This window comes from Pagrus pagrus, assembly GCF_965226575.1.
Source record: "Pagrus pagrus genome assembly, chromosome: 13".
Lineage (NCBI taxonomy): Eukaryota > Metazoa > Chordata > Actinopteri > Spariformes > Sparidae > Pagrus > Pagrus pagrus.
This window is the reverse complement of record NC_140197.1, coordinates 14966490-14977478: the sequence shown is the minus strand read 5'-3', so window position 1 is coordinate 14977478 and position 10989 is coordinate 14966490. Positions and strand designations below refer to the sequence as shown.

Here is a 10989-nt window from a genome sequence, read left to right as displayed (position 1 = left end):
GCATGTTACTTAAATGTCAACAACATGTTAAGCAAAGGTGGATTATTCTGAAGCTGTTACAAGATTTTTGTCTCTGATGATCTGTCTGCAATGAAACCGAGGATCCTATTCTGCTTCTGCATGTCAGCTGATCTGATGATGGAGAGTGTTATCATATGCAGACTCTGTGCTCCACTGACAAGGTACAGTATGTGTGTTTTATGAGCAGAGCAGACATCAGTTTTTCTTACAACAGCCGCCTCATTAGCTGCAGGGCTCCCGAGAGCTCTGTGTCACACACTATCACTGTATGTTGAACTACAAGGTGAGACAGGTCTTGGTTGAGTTTTTGGTCAACCTGCCAGGCCTCACATGCTGTGTAGTTATCATGTTCCCAACAACTCTGCTATATCAACACTAATGACACTTTATTTTATTGCAAGTGGCAGCGAGTCAGTTTTGCATTTGGACGTTGTGAATATCATTTTGCCAGTCCAGTGACATCATCTCTGTCGCCTTCGCTGGCATAGTAAATGTTGTATTATGCTACATCTAGTGGTGCAATATGTTAATAACAGTCTTTATACAAAGGATGCAACACACTTAGTTATCTTTTAATAAAAACACAGGCAGTGTGTCTATACGTTACACTGTGCAATATCCTGAGCATCAAAATATATGAATATTATTATTTCTGTGTGATTACTTTATATTTTATAGTAAACTTTTAGAAATGTTTATCTAGAAAATCCAGTGTTTGTTGCTCCCTCTAGTGGCAATAAGATGCTTCTCTCTCTCACACACACACACACATATAAACATAAGCACTAAAATCTTGACTGCTCTTTTCCAAATCACAAAGCACAAAAACAACAAACAAGAACAATTCAACTTTTTACACAGTTTAAAAAAAAGAGTTACACATACTGTAATAGACAAAATAACATCTTCTGTCTTTGAACTGCACTGACCAAACAGCAGTTTTATTCTGAAACGCAGATCCCACACTCTCATCTTGTTTGGATCAGAAAGACTCAAACAGCTTCATTGTTTCTTGGGCTGAAAGGCCTTCTTTTAAACTCTGCAAGCCAAACACAAATAAAGAAAAAATATGAGATAAAAGAAAAAGTAGTAATAGCACCAAATCTCTACCTGGATGACTGAAACACTTCAATGTGAGGTAAGGGTTTAAAAAAGGCTTAAAACTGGTTTATACTGTATGAAGGCAACATAAAAAATTCACCTTGGATCTCACTCCTCTGATCTGTCTTGTGAGGTGTGATTTCTCTGTTTTCTTCAGAAAAGCAGCATTACTTGCGTTTGTCACAGTGTCATCTGAAAAAGCACAAGGGCAGAAAACACAATTATTTGCTTATTGATGATTATTTTGTTACCGATGGACAGAGCCAGTCTGTTTCTCCCTGTGTTAAGGCTGCTGGCTGCTGCTTCCTTTTCACTATACAGACATGAAAGTGGTATCATTCTTCTTGTCGCACTCTCGGCAAAAGAGCAAACGTCTTATTCCACCAGACTCCACTAATCCTTTCAGGTGGATCTAAACATGATTAAGTCAACCGTGTGCTGACAAAATACACAAGGCTTCAGATTCACTAACCAGCTAAAGAAGTGTTAAACACTTGAATGTGTGTGTGAGTTTAAATCTCAGAAGTTATCATTACATTTTAAAAAAACACACAAAGTAAGGAGTGTCTCACCAAGGCTCTGTCCTGAAGCGTCTCTGTTGGGAGACCAAGTGTTGGACTTGAAATCTTCACAGAGTTTGTTAGCATCGTGACGAGGTTCATCCTGGCTGTTTGTATAGAGGGCTTGGAGCTTGTTCTGGGCATATATTTTGTCCTGTTACACACAGACACACACATGATGACACATGCACACAAACATTTACATGCACGTCACTGTGAAATCACAGATTGTTGTGTTAGTTCTAAAAGTTACTTTTTCATATGAATGAGAAATACATTATCAGACTGTCAGGGTACATATACAATATGTTTTACATTTGCATCCTTTACGTATATAAAAATATGGAACACTGTGCCTTTAAAAATTAGACTTGCAGCATCAGACTTAGTATGGCCTATAATTAGCTGCTGTCTGTTTCAATCTGTCTGTTTGAATCTTTGATGAGATTTGTTAATGCTATTTTATAAATAGTAACTCCCATTTTCTCCCTCCCTCTTTGTGCATGTGTACAGTTTTGAACTTGATTTATTGGTGCTTTTATTGCAGCCGAAATGTACAGCACTTCACTACACTGAATTCTGTGTATAAAAGTCCTTGCAGCCATTCATTCATCATTTTATACAGCTGCCTTGATCAAGTGAACTGTATCACATTTCCTTAGTCTTCAGGTAAATATTAAATTATTGTTTCATTTACACTCATCCACCAATTTCAGTAAATACAAAATGTTTTTTTAAGTGTGACTGCCAGAGATTATCTGAAAATGTAAACAAGAAAAAGGAAAATTAAAGATATTTACCATTCTAGCAATCTTCAACTCTTCCCTGAGAGAATGAGCTTCCTGTCTGAGAAACTGCATTTCTGCCTCTCTCGCCCGCAGAATCACCTGTAACACACATCAATATAGTGTTACAAAGCACATATTACAGTTCTCCAGTAAGTTTTATGTTGTGTGTTAGTAAAGGGGAGAAGATAAGTCCGAACATTTACTATTTACCTCTGGAAATAATCATTATTCCACCTTTTCCCTCTAATATTTTATAATATGTATAATTGAACTCAAGACAGACAGAGATTTTAAGGAGAGTTTATGATGTGGTACAAAGAAAAAAGGGTTAAACTTTTCCAGACACTTACCTCCATTTCATAGAAGTCATCGACTTGAGGGGCATCATATGACTTTTTCCCGTTTTGCAAGAAATGAAGTTGAGACATTTCATCTGCCTCGCTCTTAATAAAGAATGACAGGGAACAAGAAGAAGACACACTGATATATTTTGTGAATGGCTTAAGAAATAAACACACTGTTCACGTCATCCAGATGTGGTTATGTTGAATGAATACAGACGAAGAATACTCAGCTATTCTCTCTGAGACACCTTGAAGAAATTGTTTTTACCTGATTCTTTTTGAGCTCCGCATTTTCTTGTTGGTATTGCATCAGGGATTGTCTCTCATGTTGCAGCTCCTGGTTCAGCTGAGAGTTTTCCAGGCATTTCTGAGTGTGCTGAACTGACAACACCTCAAGCTCCTTGTGCAATAACTGGATCTCCTTGCTGCAGTGGCCAAACAGAAGCACAGACGATGTTGTACAGTATAGTGGGTGAGAGTTAAATACTATTGATAGCAAATCAGATGACTGATTCAATCAAATCACTTAATCAGTGACACAGGTCACGACCTCAGCTGACACACCTGCGGCCAATTGAGGGATTGTGAGTCTGCCCTCAGAGGGAGACACAACAGTGTGGTAAAACGTAAGACAGAGATGATGCTGCCAGTACTTTGTCTAACCATTGACTTTAGTTTTGATCGATCAGTGAGTTGTGGCTGTCACATGAAAACCCTAAATCCTATACAGATAAGTACAATAGAGTGTATAGGTTAGATATTGGATAATTGGTTAGTATTTTCATGCAGAACTCCACCTGAGGTGAAAAAAAATTAAATCTGCTAGCTACTTAGGTTTTGTCATTAATCATTCCAAAAATCCCAAAACCCAAAATTGTACTGTAACCCCTGCAGCCTACCATATACAGAGTTACTAGTTCACTGTATAAGGAGCACATTACAATATAATGCAATGTAATACATACACTGCAGTAAATGCTGCAGTAATAGAGTAAGTCTGCAGCCGTCAGTCAGTAGCTTCAGTGTGCTGTGAAAGGACCAGCAGTCACTCACTCATGCTCGACGTACAGTTGTGTGATGTCAGCACTCTCCTTGATCTGCTGAGACTGTCGACTTCTCTCCAGCTCCTGTTTATGGGCTCGCCTCATTGCTACAATGGCTGCAGAAACATATGACAACTTTTATAATTGTTTATAATCGTTACCCAGAGTAACTTCATTTCTGTTCATCTACGAGTAACTTTTCATACTGCACAACAGCTTAGCAATTTTCAAGTCTGGTTGAATAAACAATTTCTACTGACCTAACAGTGCTTTTACTTTTGTATGACTCATTTTTACCTGCCATTGTGGCAGCTGTCTCTTCCTGCAGCAGCTGGTCTTTCTCCTTCAGAAGTCCTGCCACCTCCTCATTATGCTGCCGCTGTAGATCACCGATCAGCTTCCTGTGCATTTCTTCCATAGCAGAGGTCGTCTGTATTGAAGCGAGCAAACTATATGATAATGCTGTACTTATACTGCACTAGGCTCCTCACCTTTGTCTTTAGGAACAGTGTTTTTCCCACAACAAATCTTAAACCGCTAAAACTAAAAGGATAAAATGGGACTTAAAATTTCAAATCAAAGTAAAAGTGATGTAAGTACCAAACTTGATCCGTAAAAAAAGGCTCCAAATGAGCAGAAGTTATACAGTTGACAGAATATTTACTCAGTTCTGACTTGTCCTCACCATTAGCTGTGAATTGTTTTTTAAAAAAAAATGAATTGCTTTCCAAATATCTGATGAAGAAATGAGTTCTTTGTTACCTCAACTTTTTCTAGATCTTTCTGGTAAGCCTCACTCGTGGCCGCTGCATCACCTCCCACCATTCGGTTTCCGAGCCCAGGTGCCTCTGTGCAGGGTTTAGGCTGTTTCTCTTTGGTGTAGTAACCATGCAAGTGTTTCATCTCCTCCTCATGGATCTGTTGCAGTTCTCTTATCTTCTCTCGATACTCGGTGTCCAATTTTTTCATGCGTTCCTCATGATAATTCTCGATTTTCCCTATGTCTTCCAGGAGTCTCTGGTTCCCCGTCTCCACAGATATTATCTTTTGCTCAGCCTGCTCTAGTTCTTCTCTTAACACACTGTTGTCCTCCTGAAGCTGACATAAGGTGTGATTAAAAGCCTCCTGCTCATCCTTGAATGTGATATCCTGCTCTTTGTACAGAGCTTGCAGTTTGGCCCGTAACACCTCACTTTGCTGCAACTCTTGCTCTAAATCCAAGTGCAGCCTGTCCGACAAATAAATCAACTTTGCCTGCTCCTGCATCCAATTTATGTTAGCTGCAGAGGCATTTTCCCAGTTGTCGTCCATACTACAGTCTACTCCATCGGCATTAGTGATCTCCTGGCAGAGCTGGCGTAAGCATTTAGCACGTCTCTGCAGCCGGGATATAAGTCTCCGCAACCAGTCTGGTTCTTTCTCTGCGTCTACCTCTTTGACATCAGAGTCGTCCTTTGCAGCTGGTTCTGCAGCTCCTTCTGTCTGCACTTGCTCCTCATAAGGAGCCAACTCCGGTGGACTGACATCTGCCAGACCCTTCCTTTGATGCTCCACTTCTTGGTTATTCACTTGAGTCACGCTCTCGTATTGCTGCTGACATTTTAAAGCAGCATAAATGAGCTCCGCTTCAGCACACACTCGACTGATGGCTCCTTCACAGTCTGCTCTGCTTTTTTCTGTTTTTAGGGCTATTCTCTTGGAGACTATGTTCTTGTACCTGTGTGCCACGTCACCCTCATCCTCACTTTGTGCTAAGGACAGTTGTCCAATGCATTGCTGACTCTGAAGCACAGACACCATTTTTCCTACTACAAATAGCTCCTTCGTTAAACACTTGCCGACACTTTCCACGTCATCCTCTGATGGCAGTTTACTTTGAGCACTCTCAGCTAACGTCACATCATTGAGGATCTTGTCCTCTCCTTTGCTGGCATTACGTGATTCCTGCTTTTGTTTCTCTGCATCTTTCTCTCCTTGCTGAAGGCAGGCGACAACAGTGGCCAGTTGCTTCTCAAAGTCTGCAATATTAATGGGGGCGGTTTGAAGCCTCTCTCTGCAGGCTTGTATGATGTTCAGTGCCACCTGAAACCTGCCGACCAACATCCGGCAGCAGTTCTCTGTCTCCTGGGCAAAGCGCTGGCTCTGCTTGGCCTGACTATGAAGCAGCAGACTGAGGTGCTGAGCGGTGGCTCGGCTCCGGGTGAGCTGGGAGCAAAGGTGGGGGTCCTGGCAGGAGATGTGACTCTGGCGTTCCTCCAGTCTTTGCATGATGTCTCTTAACTTCTCCTCGGTCGCATAAAGTTTGGTTTCCAGCATCTGAATCACAGACATAAACCTTTCTGGGTCATCTCCTGCAGTGACATGGCTCTGATATGATGAGCTAGTTGAGAGAGAACGGACTCTTGCAGGTTCACCATTATTTTCATTCAAAGAGAGAAGATCAGTCGTCTGTTGTTGCTGTGTGGATTCATGAGGAGAAGCACAGGTGCAAACTTTAAGCATTTCATTCAGCTTCACTTCTGTCTCCTCCAGGCTGTTACCTAAGACTTCCATCTTCAGCAAAACCTCACTCAGCTCCTGCTCCTTCCTGTCCAGCAGTCTCTCGTAGCCTTCTCGCATGTCCTGTGTTTCAGACTCCTTTTCCTGCACCTTCCCTAAAGCCAGCTGCAGCTCCTCACAAACTCTCTCATATGAGTGCTCCAGATTGTAGTAGTGTGTCTCATCTGTTTTCAAACGGCTCTGCAGCCTGCCCACCTCCCCATCTGCCTCAAACAACTGGTTCTGCAGCTCTTGACAGCGACGGTCGAGCTGCTCCCTTTCATCTTGAAGTTTCTGCACAGCAGATACTGTACATGCCAGCTCCTCTTGGAGCTGTTGTTGAGCCTTCTCAATTTCCCTGGTCCAGGCCTGAGTCTTATTCAGGCTCCCCACCCGCTCCTCAGCCCTGTCCAATCTCTCCTGAAGTTCCTGTGAGAGTCGCTCTGCCTGCGCCAGGCTGGTAGTCAAGCTCCTCCGTTCTCTCTCCTGACTTGCTTGAAGGAGCATGAGGTGCTTCTCCAGGCGGGCCTCCTTTTGGGCCTGTGTCTCCTCATTTGCGCGAAGTTGAGTCGTCACCTCTTGGAGATTTTTCTGCAAGCGATCTGCCTCCTGCTGGAGATTGTGTAAATTATGCAACTCCTGCTGCAGCTGTGTCGAGCGCAACTCAGCCTCCTTCCTCTGCTCCTCGCTGATGCTCAGCTGGGACTTCAGGGAGGCCAAACGCCGCTCCCACTCTGCCTGCAGCTCCTGAAACCGCTTGCGATCTTGCTCTAGATGGGCTTGTGCAAGTGCCGTGGCATCACCCGTGACCAGTAACTGTGCTTGTTGGGCTAAGAGATCTACTCGTCGCCGAAGTTCAGATTCTCTGGCTTCCTCCTGACTCCTTTTTTGAGCTTCCAGTTCATGGCGGAGGTCGTGGTTCATCTTCTGCAGTCGCTTTAAAGCCAACACTTGCTCCGAAGGAGAGTTTGAAAGAATCTCATTCTAGAGGGAAACAGTGAGCTTTAATTGACAAACTGTGCTTTGATGCTGATCTCTGTGTTACTACATTAATTATAGTGTAATTACAACTGTGGATGTCACTCCATGAAAAATACCTTCTCTTACTTCCTATATTGCCTTTGAATTGTAGAACAATGTGTATTTTCACAACAAGGTAGGGAGCATCACCTTCAAACTAGATTAGCAAAGTGTTTCCAGACAAAATACCCAGATTTTAATGTCTCAGGAGCAACTTTTCAAGGAACTAAAATGTCCCTTCAGTCCGTTGTTGCCTTTCCACCGTGGTCTTATGGAACGATTAGGCAAATTAGTCCATATGCAAAACCCACAGCTGTTTTTACATGTCATTTTTGCATGCGGAAGGGCCTGGACTTCAGTCCATCTGTTGTATGCTATCTTCTATATCTACATGTTGATGCTTCAAAGAAGAACAACGAACAACTGTTTTTCAGCTGCAGATTTTTAAAATTGGTAGCTGAAATAAAATGCTGTGTGACAATTTATTGAATATTTATATGTTTGAGTGTTTTCTGTGTTATACCTGTAGATGAACCCTTACCCATGAATGACTCTCTCTCTCATGTTGCAGCTCATCCTGCAGTTTCCTGTTTACCTGCTGGAGTCGAGACAGTTCCCTCTGTGTTTGTTCAAGCTGCAGAGAAAAATTGGGTTGTGTGTTATCTCTCCTTTGTGACACCTTGTTAGTTTGGTAGGGAGGAATAACGATATGTTTGCGGAATAACAGATACACACTCAAACATGATCTCACCTCCTTGACAAGTTGCCCAGTTTGCTGCTTCTCAATTTCACTCTGCATGTTTGACTGTTCATCACAGCGCTCATCGTTTGACAGTATTGTTGTGGAGCTGTCACTTACAGCTCCGTCAATGCATGACAACGCATCTGTCCCACCTGGTGCACAGAAAATTATACATTTAGCAACATATACAGCAATTTTACATTTTAATTATCTGTGTGGCTGCAACAAGAAGCATACATAACAGGATGTACCTTCACCCTCGATGGGAGACAGAGCAGAGGAGGTGGAGGGGGAGATGGGGGAGGACAGATGAGAGGAGGAGATCCTAGATAATGCAGGACTTCCATCAGCAGAACTCTGCTCTCTCTCTGGCTGCTCTTCTTTCTGCTGCTGATGTGTTTCCTCTGCACAGTCACTGGATTTATGCTCTTGCAAAAAGCTGTTTGGGTGTTTATCTTTCTCCAGACCACCCGCCGACTGGAAGTCTGGTTGCTTTGAGTTCTGTTGAGTCGTCTGCTCTGGGAGGGAGCTGTGAGGATACGAAAGAAACTTTTTTAGAATTTACATAAAGGATAATATGTTAACTTTGTTATATCCACTAACAATCATAAGATGGCTTGTAAGGAGTAAAGATACTTCATGACAGTGGATTACATTTTGTATATGAACCAATCCTGCAGCAATGTTAGAAATGAACTAAAACTACTCTATTTACCTTGTGACGTCAGGTGTGATATTGGGCCTCACGTTCTTCAACACTGCTTGGACCCAGTTGCGTCTCATCCCAGAGGTCATAGCACAGAGTGTGTACACTCCATCTCTGGTCTGTGGAAAGACAGATGTCATTCATTATACACTTTAAAGTGAAAGGTAATGGTTGGTTGGCTTTCAAAACTGTTTTTCAGTTGGATTTATACTCATTAATGTCATGTCACAGGTTATCTAAAGGTCCCATATTATGCTCATTTTCCAGTTCATACTTTTATTTCAGGTGTCCACTAGAAAATGTTTACATGCTTAAATTGTCAAAAAACACATTATTTTCTCATACCGTATTGCTGCAACACCTCTTTTCAGTCTCTGTCTGGGTTGCTCTGTTTTAATGTCCATCTCTTTACCATTATTTTTGGGTTATATAAAAGAAGCTTGACCCCTGCTACCCACTTCTCCTTACTCTAACATTCAAAACATTTTTCGTAAAGGATTTTTTAAATGTTGTATGTTCTATGTTCAGTGTGTCGTAATGCCATTGTCCAATAGGAATAGGAAAACAGTAGAGAAAAAACAGCACAGTACAGCACAATACTATAAGAAAACAGGAAAACTTGCAGTTTTTTTTATCACGTAATTCTGAACAAGACAGACAGAATCACAGAGTTTGTGTTAAATATCACATTCTGTAAAACTAGACGAGTTAAAAATTTCTGTAGTTAGTCTGTAGTCTGTAGTTGAAACTGCTATATCAGGTATTTATTACAGACAATAATATCTCATCTCTAGTAACACCAGGAAAAACAATAATAGACACCAACCTGCATGAAAAAGTAGGTTACAGTAAGTAAGCATCATTGCCCTCGGATAAAATGCAACCCAGCAAAGATTGCATAGATGAAGTTAAAAGAAGTTGAAGAAATAATTCACAAAATAAAGAGGTCTTTGCAAAGAATACTTCTGTATAAAATGCATCATTACCACGTAAAAGAGTAATAATTATGCATCGCTCCTACAACAACGAGGAGACAATGAAAAAAAAACACTCAATCCAGAGAAGCTATAGAAAGTTATGGAACTTGATGTTTGCTTATATGGATCCTAACTGCAAATATTTAGGACCATAATACATTTAACATTTAACACAAACCTTTCAGAAACACCAAAAAAAATCAACCTTTTCCACACTGGAAAGTTCACAAAGTTCATCCCCACCAAACGGTCTACGTAGATTAAACAATTTCTGGTTGACAAGCCAAAATGAGCACAGTCTCAAATGAGCAGCTGGTCCATCGTTTCCAAGCAGCACCAATCAGCAGCTTCAACCAAATATGATGCGAAAAGATCCTTGTTTCTGATTGGTTAGACACTGACAGACACACTATCTGACCTAGCTCCATGTGTAGCAGCTAAATACCTTTATTTTACTGCTCTAAACATTTAGTGAGCTATTAATATTGACAATTACAATGAAGTCATGAGGAAAATGAGCTACATTTCTGCCTTCATTATAACTAATTAAAAAACAGGCCCTAGTGTGTTCAGTTCATGCCTTCTCACACACCACATATTATATCACGTGATGATTAAACTATTGAACTCACATGAATCTGAAAACCACAGTCCTTCTGAGCTGGGTAGTCTGTGACGTTAAAACATGTGGTCAAGTTTATCTCACCGTCCACATCAGCTGCCTGAAATGAACAACCAGGGAACAAATATCTGTAACATGAACCCCCATTCAGACAATCACTCACAGTTAACGATGAGTAGAGCATTCAGTGAAGCATTCATGATTTACTTTAACCCATCTTATGCTTGCTAAAGGATCAATCTCCATAATAACAGATATATGCGCTTCTTCTCTAACTGTAAATTTATATCTATTTTTTTATTTAATAAGACAGATTATGACAGAATACCAGCGCACCTCCTCAGCTATTGAATCTTTGTAGAACCTCAGGATTTGGTCAGTCAGGACAAACCAGTGTCGCTTCCACTACAGGAAACATATGTGCAGTCAGAGCAAAACAAGATTATTAGCTTGTCAGGACTGTAATCATGCAACTTTAAATGACAGTGAATTAACCAATTCACCTGTCCAGATGCATCCTGACGCAT

General features: G+C 41.2%; 1 protein-coding gene across 1 annotated transcript; it reads right to left on the bottom strand.

Annotated features, from left to right (window-relative positions):
* Window positions 1–672: 672 nt before the first annotated feature.
* Window positions 673–10989, bottom strand: LOC311268478 (uncharacterized protein; the record flags this gene model as incomplete). The annotated part of the gene is made up of 16 exons (XM_084372153.1): window positions 673–1060; window positions 1223–1314; window positions 1695–1836; window positions 2483–2569; window positions 2821–2913; window positions 3083–3239; window positions 3868–3973; window positions 4155–4287; window positions 4620–7379; window positions 7957–8049; window positions 8167–8309; window positions 8409–8686; window positions 8873–8982; window positions 10473–10562; window positions 10799–10867; window positions 10966–10989. The coding sequence occupies 16 exons, from the start codon at window positions 10987–10989 to the stop codon at window positions 1004–1006; spliced, it is 4434 nt and encodes a 1477-aa protein (XP_084228279.1). The 3' UTR covers window positions 673–1003.